Consider the following 17,927-nt stretch of genomic DNA (forward strand, 5'->3'; position numbering starts at 1 on the left):
ATAATCTAAGTTGTATACAAAAGTATATACTTAACTAATTAAGTATAATATATTAATAATGCTAATAGTATGTGTACTATCAATAACTAATAGTGAATACTTTGTCTTAAAACTCTTAACCTTTAATTTTTATATAATCTAAGCATAAATAACTAGTTAGAAGATAATTAAATAATTAATTAGAAGAAAATTACACAATTAGATGCTTTTAATTTATATAACTACTTAAAAAAATGATAAATATCATATAAAAATTTATTTAAAAACTTATATATTAAATTCGGAAAAATGCTAAATGTACTTAAAAAAACTTACAAAAAATTTACTTATCTAAATGTCATATATCAAATTTATTTATCTCTCATTTATTAATACGCTTAAAATCATAAAATTTGAAAGTTAAAAGAAAACTAATAAAACGATTATTGTAAATAAAATTGTAAGTAAAAGTATAAATAAATATAACATTATTCTTAAATTCGTTCAGTTCAAGGTGAAAAAAATTAAAATCATACCCCAAAACCGGACAAAAAATTCAATTTCTTAAATTTTTTAGATCAAAACTGACTAGTCCCTTAATCAATTCGGTCTTGGATCAAAACCAGTAGGTCTTGTCGATTTTATCGTTCGAAGAAAAAACTTTACATTTATGCATACTAGCCTTAAATCTTTTTCAAATGAAAAATTATATTCATCGTTCTCATACATCACATATTATATTTATTTATTTATTAAATATGTGATATATTAATTATGAATATGATTCTTTAATTAATTTATTGAATTAAAAAATAAATATAATGTATAGTACACGAGGATAATGAATAACAATTTAAAGCTCATTCACGTCCACGAAAACAGACGCGCACAACTTGAAACTGTTCTAACCATTCTTCGTAAGTCTTTTCATCCTGGGAGCATTTGTCTTATCATTTAAAATATATTACTAAATTTATTTTTTTTATTTTACATATTAATTTTTACAATATATTATATATCAATTTATTTATTTTTTATTCATTTAATTTTAATAATATATTTTTTATTCTTTTTAAACATTTATTTTTTACCAATAAATTTGTAATATCTATATATTCTTTTATATTTACAATATATTATTATACACAATGTAATATAATTTAGATCTATACACACAAAATAAAAATATATAAGTCAAATAAAAAATAAAAATAAAATAAAAATATTAAAAAATTGGATAAATAATATTTTGAAGATATTTAAAAAAATAAAATAAAATAGAGGTGTTTTAAATAATGAACAATAAAAAAAATTTGTATTGAAATATAAAAATAGATGAAAATGAAATAGTAAATAAAATATAAATAATAAAAAATTATTTGAAAGATGATCAGTACTCGTTATACGTAACGGGCTATTATAACAATTTATATTTTACATATTGTTTTACCTAATCGAATGGAACTTTTCATAAATAATTTTTTAAATAATTTACATTTTTTTTTGTATAATTGAGAATGCTCCAAATTTCTGAAGTTAAAAAAAAATGGGTACCGCAAGCCAAAATTGCTGCGCTGGCAGTGAAAAATTATATATACAAGTCTCGTATATTTTTATATCATTTAAAAATATGTAAATTTATTTATTTTTATATTTTATAAAATATAAAATAAAATAAAATAATATGCAGAATATAAAATTTATGTGCAGCATGACTCATTATATAAAGAAAATGTCCAATACCTCTATATCCCCTCAGCTGGAGCCCGTAGCGTTTAGGTTTCTTCGGCACGGGAAGACTATGAAGGGGTTCTTTTTCTGAGATAGTCGTAGAAAACAATGGAGAGGTTCCTGAAGGACTTCGATGTGGAGCCCAAGAACCCGTCGGAGGAGGCTATGAGGAGATGGAGATCCGCTGTCACTATAGTGAAGAATCGACGTCGTAGGTTCCGCAATATCACGGACCTCGTCCAGCGCTCCGTGGCAGAGAGGAAGAAACTCAAAATTCAGGTTACTCGGCTTATTTATTATTTTTTCATGTCATAAAATCGTGCTTTTCTATCTCGATTCAGTTTCAGATTTATTTTTTGCTATTGCTCTGGACTCGTAATAGAAAAAAAAAATACTTGGTTAAGGATATCATTATCCCATAAAAAAATCATAGCCCCCTATTCAGCCGAAAAGAACAGTCGCGTGCCTTTCTTTACAAGCAGTTCCGTTGGTTCTGCCGTTCTGGTCCTTCTGGCCTCTTGTTAGGCTTTGGCTAATCCTATGCCGTATATGTTGGGCGGCACGTTAAAATAAATCGACTTTTGACTCCATCTTCCAATAATAGCAATGGAGGAAACTTTCCGGAACCTTCGCAAGTGAACAAAAGTCGTGGGAACCGAGCTAGATTTCCACGTCCCGTTTGTGTTGTCAACATTTAAAAATCATAAATATGCAACTTTAAATTTTTAATTTTTTTATCTAATTATTACCAACTCATTATAATTTTTTTAAATTTATAAATAAAAAAATTTAATATTTTCAAATCTCAAAACTAAAAATTATATTATAACAATATTTTAATTTTATAATATTTTTATTTAATTTTTTCTCTCTATTTTTTAATACTTTATAAAATATTTTATCTTAAATTATTTTATTATTATTTATAAATTATTTTAACATCGAAACGAGACATAAAGATGGCTCAAACAAATGCACAAGTCTGATAGATTTGAGGTGGGATGAAATATAAAATTTTTATTTCATATTATTATTATATATTTATTAATTTTTTATATAAAATATAATAAATAATATAATTTTTTTAAATTTTAATATAATAATAATATTAAAATATAATTTTTTAAATTTTTAAATAAAATATAAAATTCTCAACTCACTTTTAAACCTGTCCTCAATAGAGGACGAGGGAACATTTATGACCGAGTGACGACGTGGATGCCCTCTACTAAATATTTATTTATCGGAGCCGACAATAAGAGCACTCCCAATGGATGTTTTAAAATATAATTTTCTTTAAAATATGAAGAATATTGATCAAAATAAGGATTCAATGGATGTTGTAAATCATCTTTATTTTTCAAGTAGCTACGGTAACCCCGCTATATTTATAGATTACTGTTCATGCATGTAAAACATTTTTAATTATTTCTCTCTCCTCTGAATTTCCTTTTTCCCTTTATTCTATTTTTGTTTCAGCCCCTGCGTGGTATTGGCTAGTCATAGTTGCTTATCTATTTAGATTTATCTGCTAGAGAATCCACTAAAGTGTATTGAAAACTGGAACTAGATTGTTCAATTTTTTCTATGTTATTTTATAAGTAATTTAAAATAAGACATAATATTTTCTCTAATTTTTTTGTTTTTGTTATATTTTGAATCAATGTTTAGTTTGATTTAAAATACAATATAATGATATGAGATTGTCTATGAGGAGATATTGTAAATATTAAAAGATATGAAGATATTATTGATAGTTAGAGAAAAAATTTTAAATGAATAAAAAATATTAAAAAGTATAATATTTAAATGATATGAAGAAAAAATAGATAAGCTGATGTATGACATATTGTAAAAGTCAGTATGTAAAATAGAAAAATTAGGTTTTGATGATGTATTTTAAAGGATAGGATGAAATATCCATTGTGAGTGCTCTAATATTGTCATTTGTGCTTAAAATTTCTATTCTCGAGTTTTTGTGCGGAGTAGTTATAGTGAAATATTTATACGATATAATTTAATTTAAAAAATAAAAAATATATATTAAATTTTATTTATATGATATAATTTTATTTAAAAAATAAAAAATAAAAAATAAAATTTTATTATTTAAATAATATAAATGATATGCTTTTTTTTTTATAAGTAATCGATATTATATAAATAGAGATAGGCAATAACCCAAGTACACAAGTGATATACAAGAGATAAGACCTATCTAGGTCGACATAAGGGAAACTAGAAAGTCATGAAAATTCAGGCCATTAAAATCTAAAGCAATGGCCCATAGACATAAAGTACGGAAAAATAGAGCTCTAAGTTCCTCCAAAGACCGCTCATTGTTTTCGAATGTCCGATCATTGCGTTCTTGCCAGATACACCACATAATACAGATCGGGATCATTTTCCACACCTCCTTGATTTGTTGAGCTCCTCTTGGAAGTGTCCAACTGGCTAGTAGATCTACCACAGTGGCCGGCATAACAAAAGATAACTCTATCCGACTAAAGACTTCTACCCATAAGGCTCTAGTTGTCTCGCAGTGTAGCAAGAGGTGTTCCACTGACTCACCAGATCTCTTGCACATGCAACACCAGTCTAGTATAACTATCCGGCTTTTCCTCAGATTGTCAGTAGTCAGAATCTTCCCCAACGCTGCTGTCCATGTAAAGAAGATCGCTTTCGGGGGTGCCTTATTTTCGCCAAAGCCTCCTCCATGGGAATGAATTATTTACGGCTCGGGAAAGGGACTTATAATATGAACGAACTGAGAAGATGCCCTTACCCGCAGGAGTCCACCACAACCTATCAGCTTGTTGTCTGTTTGGCTTCACAGAATAAACCAGGCTGAAAAAAGCCTCAAAGATGTCCACTTCCCAGTCTTGTGCCTCTCTACTAAACGTGATGTTCCACTGCACTTGGTCTCCTGATAGAAACATAAGATCCTCAACTGAAGCTTCCTGGTTGCGTGCCACTCGGAAAACTGCTGGAAATGCATCCTTTAGAGCCTCATTCCCACACCAAGTGTCCCTCCAGAACTTAATACAAGAACCCCTCCCCAACACCAATTTAACATGACTACTAAAATCCCCCCATCCACGCCTAATATGTTTCCAAACTCCAACACCACTGGCCCCATTTACCTCTTCAGTGCACCAACCCTCCCATAGACTTCCATATTTACAATCAATTACCAGTTTCCATAAGGCTTCTGTCTCCGTGTTATACCTCCATAGCCACTTTCCAAGTAGAGCCCGATTGAATGTTCTTAGATTTTTTATACCCAAACCACCTGATGAGATTGGTTTACACACCTTATCCCAACTAACCAGGTGAAATTTGAATTCATCCCCTATCCCACTCCATAAGAAATCACGATACAGTTTATCAATCCGAGCCGCCACCCTTACAGGCAATTGAAACAAGGATAAGAAGTATGTAGGAAGGTTAGAAAGGGTACTCTTGATGAGAGTCAACCGACCACCTTTCGACAAGTACAGTCTTTTCCATCCTGCCAATTTTCTTTCTATCTTCTCAATGACTGAGTCCCATATGGATGAGGCCCTAGCCGCAGCCCCCAATGGCAATCCTAAGTAGGTCATGGGAAGAGAGGCTACCTTGCACCCAAGAATACTGGCTAGCTGGCTTGTGTTGCTCACGTTCCCCACTGGCACTAACTCTGACTTGTCAAAGTTAACTTTCAGGCCTGATGCTGCTTCAAAACATAATAACAAAGCCTTCATAGCCCTCAACTGGTCACGATCTGCCTCACAAAATAGGAGTGTATCATCTGCAAAGAGTAAATGGGATAAGGTAATAATACCCCTGCTGGGATCACCAATCGGAAAACCAGCCATAAACCCATGCGTAACCGCTACCGATATCATCCTACTCAAGGCCTCCATAATGATAACAAAGAGAAGTGGGGATAAAGGATCTCCTTGCCTTAGGCCACGAGAGCTACTGAAAAAGCCTGTAGGACAACCATTTATCAATACTGAGAATCTAGCCGTAGTAATGCACCAACTCATCCAAGAATGCCACCTAGCCCCAAAACCGCACCTCCCCAACAAGTACAAGAGGAAATCCCAATTTACGTGATCATATGCCTTCTCCATATCTAGTTTGCAAATAATCCCTGTGGATCCAGCCTTTAGTCTGCTATCCAACCCCTCGTTCGCTATGAGGACTGAATCCAAGATTTGTCGCCCTTTAACAAAGGCATTTTGTGGCTTCGTGATGATCTTGCCCAACACCACCCCCAATCTATTAGCAAGAACCTTAGAAATAATTTTATACACCCCATTCACCAGGCTAATGGGTCGGAAGTCCTTAACCTCCACCGCTCCAATTTTCTTCGGGATTAGCGCAATAAAAGTAGCATTTAGGCTTTTTTCAAACTTACCAACCGAGGATACTTCCCTAAATACCTTCATTATGTCCACTTTCACCACCTCCCAACAAGTTTGGAAGAAACCCATCGAGAAACCATCTGGACCTGGAGCTTTATCTTTATTCATACGTCTCACTACCTCATACACTTCCTCCTCTTCAAAAGGTCTCTCCAACCAAGAGGCTTCTTGGGGCTCAATAGTGTCAAAGACGAGGCCATCCAACTTTGGTCTCCATTCCTCATGTTCTGTAAGTAGTTGTTCATAGAAATCCACCACATGATCGCTAATCACAGGGGCCTCCTTGCACTCCATACCATTAATATTTAGCATTTCGATGGTATTAGTTCTTCTATGAGAGTTAGCAACTCTATGAAAGAACTTTGTGCAACGGTCACCTTCTTTCAGCCACAATGCTCTCGACTTTTGGCGCCAAGAAATCTCCTCTAAGGAGAGTACTCTTTCTATTTCTGAAACCAGCTCTGTCTTACGCATCAATTCTTCTGGTAACAGGGCTCTAGCCTCGAGATTCAGCTCATACTGATGTAACTCCTCCACCATAAGCTTCTTTCGCTCCCCCAAATCTCCAAAAGATTGTGAATTCCAAAGTATAAGGTCATTTTTCAAAGCTTTTAATTTGCAGGCTAGGATGTATGAGGGATTACCATAGAACTGGTAAATGATATGCTTCGCACTCTAACTTTGAACATAACTAATTTTTACACTTTTTGTTCATCAAAATTGAGAAACGAGTGGGTATGCCATATGCTATTTATTTATTTATTGAACCTGACCATTTGCTCTTTTCGTTCGTGGGCTCTCATCATGGCTTTTGTGAACAAGTTGTCCCCCACTTTTACTTTTTAATCCACAATATTCATCCAAATCCCACTTTACACGCCATATCCATTATCCAATGCTCGTATTGTCATAATCATTATTTTTTTCTCAGCGTGTCGTTGTTGTTTCATGTTTGTGTTGATCAACTCTTCTATTTACAGCTCATTAAAAACTGTTATGGCAGTTAGTGGTCATCTTCTGGTTCTGAGCTTACCTGCCCAATCTAATACATAATAAAATTAAATGTAATGATCTCGATTCGATATTCTTTTGATCTAAAATTCTAATTCAGCTTGACCTATGTTTTTCTTTTGCTAATCTTGATGATTCCGATATTCATGCTCATTGCACTTTGTAATAAAATTTTCAGATTTGTGGAACACCTCGTAATTTTAAATGCTGTTGCAATTCATCTTGTTGAATTTTGTTATAAATGACTTGTGGCCCGTGGTTTGGGCCAATGGGGGAGCGTGTACTATGGAATGAGATTTCTCATAAGTATCCATCTTAAACATATTTTTGTAATTACGAGAGTACATCATGTGAATTCCTACCACCATTTTATTACTCTACAGTGTATTTGATTTTTTTTTTTATTATTTTCAATTTTTTAACATACTTAATTATTAAGAAAAAATTTAAAAAATATATAGTTTTACTAATAGTCTATTCCTTAACCATTAAATAAAAAATAAAAATAAAAAAAATAAAAAGAGTAGTAAATAGATAGTAGGAAGTAATAAGCATATCATTATCCATTTAATTATACGGTACATACCATCTAAATATTGTGTGTATCTTTTTCCTAATTATTTTTTTTGATCGGTAAAATATAAAGCTTTTGTTTTCCTAATTATAAAAAGTGTTTGGGATAGAGAATTGTAGAGAACCTTCAAGGCCTTGACTAGAGGAAATCAAGTCCTCGTAAAATTTCCTTTTATAGTTTCAGCTATTATATGATTATGATCACTAAGGTTAAATGCTTGATCAAATTAATATCAAACGGTTTAGGGCTTTTAGATTAATGGTTGAGTCTTTAACAATTAGTAATAAAACAGAGACCACGTCATGAGTTCAATTCATAGACGGGGTGACCTATAGACTGGATTAATATGTCTTGGTACTAATTTTACTTATTAAAAAAAAAAATATCTTGGTAATATGTATGAGCAAAGTGTTAAGTCATTGAATATTGATAGATGGTTGAAGCTGCCAAAATGAAAAGGGCTACCACGAGCATCGGGTCAGTATTGATAGAGTGGGCTGCCGTAGACGTCGGATTTAGAAGCGTGACATAATATAATTTTTTAATATAATTTTGGTTTTAAAATTTGAAAAAAGTTGAATTATTTTTTTATATTTTATCTAAAAGTTTAGAAAAGTTGTAATGATTAAGTAATAATTATATGAAAAAATTGAATATTTGAAATTGAAAAGTGTAAGTGTTTGTGTTTGTGGTGTTTGGATATTAAGATTAGATGGAATGACTTGAAAAGATTTTGCTATCGAAACCAGGCCTTAGTCGAAAGTTATTTAGGTGGGAAAATTTTATAAGTATTTGAAAGAAAAAAGAAATAGTGTGAAAATATTTGTGGAAATATCATATTTAAAACTATTGTTTTCTATCGATAAAATGTCTGTATAAAAAATTCAAAAACTTGCTTTTGATGTGAATTTACATTCGAAAGGACCGCATTTAAACTTTTTGGTAGGGATTTTCAACTCTTATTTGACTAAAGAGTGTTAATTACAAACCGAAAAAATTTAACAAATTGAAAATAATCAAAACCAGTTGTAACTTTTATTTGAAGTATTAATATGGCAATTAGGTAACTTAATAAACACTCATATTGATGCTTTTGAGACGTAGGAGATGTTTGGATTCGGAGATGACTTGAGATGTGAGCTGAGATGAGTTGAGATGGATTGTGAATAGTAATGAGATGAGTTGTGAATAGTAGTGAGATTTGTGAGTTAAAGTTGTTGAGTAGTAATGAATAGTAGTGAGATGAGTTGAGATGAGCTGAGATAACTTGTGAATCCAAACAAGCCCGTAGTGCGTCGTCTGACTTGAGCACCAATTACTTTTTGACTTTTGGTAGATCCAATGGGTCGTTGACTTGTTAAGAATTATTTTCGCCGTTTTCAGTAAAGTATGCTAGTTTTCCCAGAACCCACATACATTCTGTGGGCATGGCTGCCAACTAGTGAAGAACACCGATGTCATTCAAGATATTGGTTCTCTAAGCTTGTTTGCTTCTCGTCATTGGTCTTTAAGTGGCAAATGCTCCATGCCCATTATCCTTCTGGAAAACTCAGTCTCATTTATTGATTTTATTTGGCAAGAGGATGCATCTCTTCCCCACAAAAGAAGCTCATCTTTATTTTCCGAAGACTAATTCAGGCCCTTGATCTTCCAAAAATGCATAGAGTGAACTCCCATATGGATGTGTAATGACAACATATAGCTAGTTGAATGGCATTACATTATCAATGTGAAGCTCACCGATGACATTTGGCTGGTGAATTTCCTAGAACTATGGGCTAAGTGGCTCTTTTTGTCATAATTTACTTGACTCCATGATCCCCATCTTTTGCTTTCCTCAGGAAAAGATACGAGTTGCTCTTTATGTCCAAAAAGCAGCAATACAGTTCGTTGATGGTATGGTTGTAAAAGAAAGATTATTTTGTATCATTGGACCTCTTTCATTTGTGCTTTTTACGATCAATTTATGTTTGTCTGCAGCTGGTGGTCGAGCTGAATACAAGCTATCAGAAGAAACTAGAGAAGCAGGTTTTAGCATTCACCCAGATGAACTTGCATCAATTGTTCGTGGCCATGATATTAAGGGCTTTAAAATCCATGGTGGAGTTGAGGGGATTGCAAGAAAAGTCTGTGTCTCGCTGAATCAAGGTGTCAGCACAGTGGATTTACCTACTAGGCAAAAAATTTATGGATTCAACCGTTATACGGAGAAACCTTCCAGATCTTTTTTGATGTTTGTATGGGATGCATTTCAGGACTTAACCCTAATAATCCTTACTGTTTGTGCTGTGGTATCTATAGGTGTAGGACTTGCCACTGAAGGGTGGCCTAAAGGCATGTATGATGGTTTGGGTATCATTCTTAGTGTATTCTTGGTAGTTATGGTTACTGCTATCAGTGACTACAAGCAGGCCTTGCAATTCAAGGATTTAGATAGGGAGAAGAAAAAGATTTTGATCCAGGTAACTAGGGATGGGAAAAGAAAAAAGGTTTCTATATATGACTTGGTTGTTGGAGATATCGTTCACTTGTCCATTGGTGATCAAGTTCCAGCAGATGGGGTTTATATATTAGGATACAGTTTGTTGATTGATGAATCAAGCTTGTCAGGTGAGAGTGAGCCGGTGAACATATATGGGGAGAAACCTTTTCTTCTTTCAGGAACTAAAGTGCAAGATGGTTCAGGAAAGATGTTAGTAACAGCAGTTGGTATGAGGACCGAATGGGGAAAGTTGATGGAAACTCTGATTGAGGGAGGGGAAGATGAGACTCCACTGCAGGTGAAGCTAAATGGTGTTGCTACACTTATTGGTAAAATTGGCTTGATCGTTGCTGTGCTGACATTTGTGGTATTGATAGGGAGATATCTGCTCGAAAAAGCACTTAACCATGAATTCTCAGATTGGTCTTCAAGTGATGCACTGACAATTCTGAACTACTTTGCCACTGCCATAACCATTATTGTTGTTGCGGTACCTGAAGGATTGCCATTGGCAGTGACTTTGAGCCTTGCTTTTGCAATGAAGAAATTAATGGATGAAAAGGCACTCGTGAGGCATCTCTCTGCATGTGAGACAATGGGTTCCGCTAGCTGCATTTGTACGGATAAGACAGGGACATTGACCACAAACCATATGGTTGTTGATAAAATATGGATATCTGAAAAGTCTATAGAGGTAAAAGGTAATGTGAGTGAAGATGTATTAAAATCAGATTTATCTGGGAGAGTTCTAGGCATCCTATTGCAGGCTATATTTCAAAATACTAGCTCCACGGTGGATAAGGATGAAAGTGGAAGGAATACCATTTTTGGAACACCCACAGAATCAGCACTCCTAGAATTTGGCATGCTTTTGGGTGGCAATTTTGATGCCCAGCACAGAGACTTTAAGATACTTAAGGTTCAGCCTTTCAATTCAGATAGAAAGAAGATGTCTGTGCTCGTGGCTCTTCCTGATGGAGGGGTACGTGCATTTTGCAAAGGTGCATCTGAAATTGTATTAAGAATGTGTGATAAAGTTGTAGATTGCAATGGACGATCTGTTCCTCTTCCTAAAGAACAGGCAAAGAATGTTGCAGATGTTATAAATGGCTTTGCATCTGAAGCTCTGAGAACTCTCTGCTTGGCTTTTATAGATTTAGAAACTACTTCCGATGAGAGCAGCATCCCTGATGATGGTTATACATTGATAGCAGTTGTTGGAATCAAGGATCCTGTACGCCCCGGGGTTAAAGATGCAGTTCAAACTTGTTTAGCTGCTGGAATAACTGTCCGCATGGTCACTGGTGACAATATAAATACTGCTAAGGCCATTGCCAGAGAATGTGGTATACTCACAGAAGATGGAGTAGCCATAGAAGGGCCAGAATTCCGTAGCATGTCTCCTGAACGGATGAAGGACATCATACCAAGAATTCAGGTTCTTAAATGCTTCCTAAGAAGATTTTTATCTTTTAAGTATTTTTCCTGGAAGGTGACTGCAGATTCCTAACTGCTTACTGTGGATATAGGTAATGGCTCGGTCTTTGCCGTTGGACAAGCACATGTTGGTGACCCAATTGAGGAAAATGTTTGGTGAGGTTGTTGCGGTTACTGGTGATGGGACCAATGATGCTCCTGCTTTGCATGAGGCAGACATTGGACTTTCTATGGGCATAGCAGGAACAGAGGTTATTGTCTCTGATTTTTTCTCTGTTTTCCCTCTTCCCTTGTGTGATATTGATTATTTAAACAGGCTTAGCTAGATAGGCTACTTGTATTTCTGATACTCAAGTCTCAGTGTTTTCTTCTCACTCATGCTTTCTCGTGTGAAATTAAGGAATATGAATATCTGTGTATACCCTTGCATCATTCATTAATTATATATATGTTCTTTATTTTCTTTTCAACTATGCGGTTTCACATATTCAGGGAAGAAAAGCTGTGGTTTCAAACTATTAATGCGTCACTACTGCGAAAGTTATTTTTCTTTGGATTAGCAACTTTGCTTATAGCATATACTTATGGGTAAGAATCTTAATCAACCAACTTATTAAACATCTACTCTGACTGAATATCCAATTCAATGAAATTGTCCATATTTTGATCCACTGTGAAAGCTTTGGAGTCTGATGATCTCCAATTTATCCTCCCTCTGATGAAAGCAGTCTGGTGGATGCCTACTAGGTGGGAAAGCGCAAAAATCTCCTTTGGATTAGCTTGCAGCTTCATTATATTATTGTTTTTGGTTTATATTTCAGTCTGCCTCTCTATCTCAGCTTTTGTAGAAGTCAAATTATTATCTCTTTCTTACAAAACAGAACTGATATAGGCCAATGGTTCTTGGATTAGATATGTATCACAATCACTTTAAAGAAGAGGGTGAAGGTTTGTGTCATGAGTTCAATATTGTTGGGTTCTAAAGTTGTAAGTACTTGCCTAGGACATAGAAACTGAGATAGAGGTAGTTTATGAGACTTGGTTGAGGTGGCAATTTCTAATGTTCTTAAAGTCCTGCCAGGGTCGATGGATGCAAAAAGTTTCGTTACTTGAGGACTTGAGCAAGTTCAGAGTGCACTTGGATCTTGCCTTTCTCCTTTCATTAATGCAGAAATAAGATTTGCTATCTAACTTATTTAGATCTCCGTCTCTGGCCATTTTTACATTATAACTGTCTATATACCATTTCTCATATGTAAGACCATTGGAAAACTAAAACATGGAGTGCATGTTTGTGAGAATGTTTTATCTTGAGATACAAGATAAGAGATCTCTCACCTATCATAATATAAGCTCTTGTCAGCTTGACCTTTCTCCCAATGCATCACATTATCTTTGTGATATTCAGTATCATTTAGCATGGAATACGTCTGGACTTGTATCATTGCTATCTGCTGTGCTGCTTCTTCCAGTGGTTTGTTTTTATTCTAAATTTTTTATTATATTTTTAACCTTCCTTTCCATGGGTATGTTCAGGTCGCAAAAGAAAGTGCCGATGTCATTATATTGGATGACAACTTTACGACTATTGTAAATGTAGCCAAATGGGGACGTTCGGTATATATAAACATCCAAAAATTTGTGCAGTTTCAGTTGACGGTTAATATTGTTGCTCTAGTGCTCAATTTTGTTTCTGCATGCATCTCTGGTATGTGGGACTATGAGTATCTCTTTTTCCCTCCAGGAATTACCATTATATTTGTTTTGGGGAACAACACAATCATGACGATTTCCACATCTCATACAGGATCTGCTCCCCTAACAGCTGTGCAGTTGCTTTGGGTCAACATGATTATGGACACTCTTGGTGCACTAGCACTGGCTACAGAACCTCCAAATGATGGACTTATGAAAAGGTCCCCAGTTGGGAGGAATGTGAGCTTCATCACTAAGGCTATGTGGAGAAATATCATTGGTCAAAGTATATATCAACTTGCTGTTCTAGGAGTTCTTAATTTTGATGGAAAGCAACTACTAAAACTTAGTGGTTCTGATGCAAGTGATACTCTCAACACTTTGATATTCAACGCCTTTGTCTTTTGCCAGGTTTGTGGTACCAACCGGTCAGGACCTACTGTTCTCGACATATATTCTGATCTCTTCCCGTTATGGATATCTATCTCTTCTATTTTGAATTAAATTTTTTTATTGGTATGGATATATGCAGAAAATCATCGATTCCTGTCTTTTGTTATGGTTCAAATTAGAAGGATGAACTGATTATCTGAAACTCAGCAATACGGTCTGCCTTTTTATACCAAAAAAAGAAGAAGTAATAGTCTGTCTTTCAAATGTGCCAAACATTGTTGATAAAGTATTGGTGATTCCCACATAAAACCCTTACCCTGTTAATAACAAATTACAACTCACAATGCTGGAATAAAATTACGTTTACTTTTTCTTAGAAGTTATATATCAGAACATAAGGTAGTTTTATTATCCAGCCATACTTATGGAATGGCATCAATATCATTTTTTGAACTAAGATTAAATAAAAGTATCTAGAGTAATTGATTTTCCTAATTCACTTTTCATTTGAGTGCAATATGTTGGTATGTTGACAGTAAACATCCTCGTTCGGATATTGCTTGTGCTCCTCAAATGCTATACTACTTTCTTACAAGTAACCAAACATACGAATTTGTCTCATAATAAGCAAGGGTGTTTCTCCTCTGGTTTGCCTTTTCAGGTGTTCAATGAGATAAACAGCCGGGATATAGAGAAAATAAACATATTCCGTGGAATGTTTAGGAGCTGGATATTCCTAGCAGTCATGGTGTGTACAGTGACTTTCCAAGTAATTATAGTTGAGTTTCTGGGTGCGTTTGCTAGCACCGTGCCACTGAGCTGGGAACTTTGGTTACTCAGCATCTTACTTGGATCAGTGAGCATACCACTTGCTGTTATCCTAAAATGCATCCCTGTCGAAAGAGATATAACTAAGCATCATGATGGTTATGATGCGCTCCCAACTGGTGAAGCCCTGGCTTGAGCAAAAAGGAAAGGTGAAGCATTTATTTTTCCTCACTCTTACTTATAGGTAGAATGACTGATGACATCTCGTGTAGGTAATGAGCTTTTCATTTTAATGGCTACACTGACTAGTAGAAAGATGACCGTGGACCTTTTGTTTTTTTCTAGAGACAAAGGATCTTAAAATAGGGTAGTGGTTTGAAACTATACTCGAGCACATTAGTCACAGTAATGTAGTACCTTTTGCCCAGGCTCTTTCCTTGCAAAGGAAGGTCTGTTCTTTTTGTAAATTTTCCACCATTTCACTTCCTTTAGTTTCCTTGAGACAAATGAAGCGGCATTGCATGCCATTTTCAAATGCTTTTTTTTTTTATGTCATTCAGCTCTTTGAATCATAGACTAACCTACAGTGCTATACTCGGAGAAATGTCGTGCATGCACATTATTCATTTGCATTTATCTATATTAAACTCGTTTTATCTTTCGCTTTCAATATGACATCTGGATTTCCACATGGAGATTGTGTTTTGCCGTTTTCTGCTAGAAACATGTTGCACCTGAGTCTTTTTGTCGTGTTTTACTTGATCTTAGACCTATCTGTTTGAATTGGATTGAAATTATCCTCTTTTGAGGCTACTTTTGGGGGCAGAGAAAGGACAGGAGCAAGCCATTTAGAAGCCAAAATTATACTTTCCCAGCTCTTAGTCGCACTCTCTGTAGATGAAAACAATTATTCTACATGAATCTACGGCCAACCCTGTTCAAAACCATTCATCTAAACCTCTCTCTGCTTTGCTTCTCCATGTGCAATGAATCACCCCACGTTCGAACAGTGATTATGTACCGGCCAATGCCCACAGGGATAACGAGATTTCTGATCAAGACTTGAGGAAAGCATTCAAGCAAACAGGAAGAATGAAACCCATTGCAGCCTTAGATACCCGAATCTGAACTGCAACTTCTTTTATTCTGAAAACCAGCCCATGCTATCTAGATTAGCTTGTTCCAAACTATCTCACTATGAGTGGAGCAGTCTATCCAATTAACTACATTCATCACCTCCCTATGGCAGCTCATGCATATACTGGATCAATTGGAGTATCAAAGATGTTTCAGATGCATTTCCAAAATAATATATATATATATATATATATATATATATATATATATATATATTCTACATTGAACTTTGGAAACGGAAGTGTTGGAAAAGGACATGCAAGTATTCCAACAACTACAGTTCTCAACACGCATACGTCTTTCAGAGAAATATTCGTTATGGTTGGATATGATCAAAATATCGGAAACTTGTAAAGACGGAAGGAAAATAATATAATAACAGCAGATTTCGTTCACTTTTATAAAATTTTGTTATCTTATTTCATCTCATTTAATTATTACAATTTTTTTAAATTTTCAAACAAAATAAAATAAAAAATTTAATTTTTTCGAATTTTAAAATAAAAATAATATTAAAAAATATATTTTAATAATATTTTATTCAATATTTAATTTTTATTTCAATTCATCTCATTAAAAACAAATTAAGACCAGTGTCACCAAACAAACCAGGGTTGGCTCTAGAAACTTTGCATCGAACCGGATGAACTTTTAGCATTCATTTTTACCCAAGGAGAAATTCGACCCTCGGATCTCACCTCCTGTGCCATTGAGGCAATTTTTACTATGGTGCTTTACTTCACGATAATTTCGTTGAGATATGTTGTTCTTTTGCCTGAAATTTCATCATTTCAAGTCGTGCTAGTACATCAATTGATGGGTTATATTTTAATGTTTTTTTTTTTTCTTATAAAATCACTTCGAATGTATCGTATCAATTTATAAAATAAAAAATGATAAAATATAATTTGTTTCTCCACGTGGCACTATTCATTTTCTTAGTTTTCATGCTTTTCGAAAAATAATGGATGTCCCAAATGGTAAAATATCATATTCCCTTGTCCATGAATTCGACACCGACCCACACACAGTTTGAATGCATGTAGATTTGACATGTGAACCCAGGCTATAGCGTACGATGCGAGTTGTCCTCCAAACGTGTTTAATCTAGATTCCAGACGTCTTTTAAATTTTAAATTTATTTCATTTTATTATTATAATTTTTTTAAATTTTCATATAGAATTTATAAATAATTTATTTTTTTAAATTTTAAAATAATTTTTTAAAATTTATATATAAAATATAATAAATAATTTAATTTTTATTTTACTATTCACAAATTATCTTAATTTATCTTTAAATCCAAACCACTGATATTATTGCGTTTAGTATCAGTTATCGTAAACGACAATTATGGACGTTCACGGGGAACAGAAAACTTGATCTTCCATCTACTTTACGCCCTTTTTTAGCTTTTTATTGATCTCTCTCTTTTTTTTTTTAAATAAATGACAATCCAATAATAATAAAGATTTTACATTCTATGTAATAAAATAAAAATGAGATAATAATATAGTTTGTAGTATTAATTTTTTTTCTTCATTTTGAGCATAGATTAAAATCTAAAATGGGCACACCATGATTTAATTAACACCTCTGAGAAATAATTAATGTAAGAAATTTTCACATTAAGTAGTATAACAATTTAATTTTTTAATTCTTTGTTTTTATAATTATAATGAAATTTAGAATAAATAGTCTATCTACCCACTAATTTATAAATAATATAATTTTATAACTCTAGTCTGGAGAATGGCATAATGATTTGGATTATCTATGATTGTATTCTTAGGATTAGGAGAAAAACTTTGGTACATACGGGAACTATAGAATTAGGATTTCTCAGAGGAAAAATATTTAAAAATAATTATAAAAACTAAAAATTATATACCATAATGAAAAATATTATTTATAATTTTCACACTACATATTAATATATGATTTGTGATTTTTATCTTTCTATTTAAAATTTTAAATATAAATAGTTACGCATCAATATGTATTTAAATAAAATAACAAAATTAATAAATTATATATTATTAATTTGTGGTATAGGAATTATAAGTAAAATATTTGTATACCTTTGAAAATATACATACGAATTAGAGGAAAAAATGTTATAAAATAATATTTCTTTATAATTAATTATCTTGTCTAATATTGTCAATTTACCGTACGAATTAAACACCCCCGTTGACGGTTGAACCATGCAATTAACGACAAAATGTCGCGGTTCATAACTTCATACAGCTCTCGACACGTGTTAGAAATAAGGGCAGACTCCGTTAATACGACATGAAGGTCGTC

General features: G+C 33.5%; 1 protein-coding gene across 4 annotated transcripts; it reads left to right on the forward strand.

Moving 5' to 3' along the window:
• Nucleotides 1-1,724: 1,724 nt before the first annotated feature.
• LOC109010491 (calcium-transporting ATPase 4, plasma membrane-type-like) lies at nt 1,725-15,752 on the forward strand. 4 transcript variants are annotated; one of them, XM_035688482.1, is made up of 8 exons: nt 1,725-1,989; nt 9,549-9,603; nt 9,688-11,627; nt 11,719-11,877; nt 13,163-13,334; nt 13,434-13,732; nt 14,376-14,691; nt 15,732-15,752. In XM_035688482.1, exons 1-7 carry the CDS (start codon nt 1,819-1,821, stop codon nt 14,676-14,678), a joined length of 3,099 nt encoding a protein of 1,032 aa, XP_035544375.1. In that variant the 5' UTR covers nt 1,725-1,818; the 3' UTR covers nt 14,679-14,691; nt 15,732-15,752. The 4 variants fall into 4 exon arrangements, with proteins under 4 accessions (XP_035544375.1, XP_035544374.1, XP_035544376.1 ...); XM_035688481.1 differs by lacking the exon at nt 15,732-15,752 and adding an exon at nt 15,493-15,721; XM_035688483.1 differs by lacking the exon at nt 15,732-15,752 and adding an exon at nt 15,520-15,721.
• Nucleotides 15,753-17,927: the final 2,175 nt, after the last annotated feature.

This window comes from Juglans regia, chromosome 3, assembly GCF_001411555.2.
Source record: "Juglans regia cultivar Chandler chromosome 3, Walnut 2.0, whole genome shotgun sequence".
NCBI classification, from domain to species: Eukaryota; Viridiplantae; Streptophyta; class Magnoliopsida; order Fagales; family Juglandaceae; genus Juglans; species Juglans regia.

Bases quoted from the DNA above. Each gene is read 5' to 3' on its own strand.
- LOC109010491 (XM_035688482.1), top strand. From the start codon at position 1,819: ATGGAGAGGTTCCTGAAGGACTTCGATGTGGAGCCCAAGAACCCGTCG. The intron at 1,990-9,548 runs GTTACTCGGCTT...TGCTTTCCTCAG, and splicing joins GGAAGAAACTCAAAATTCAG to GAAAAGATACGAGTTGCTCT. The intron at 13,335-13,433 runs GTATGTGGGACT...CATCTCATACAG, and splicing joins TGTTTCTGCATGCATCTCTG to GATCTGCTCCCCTAACAGCT.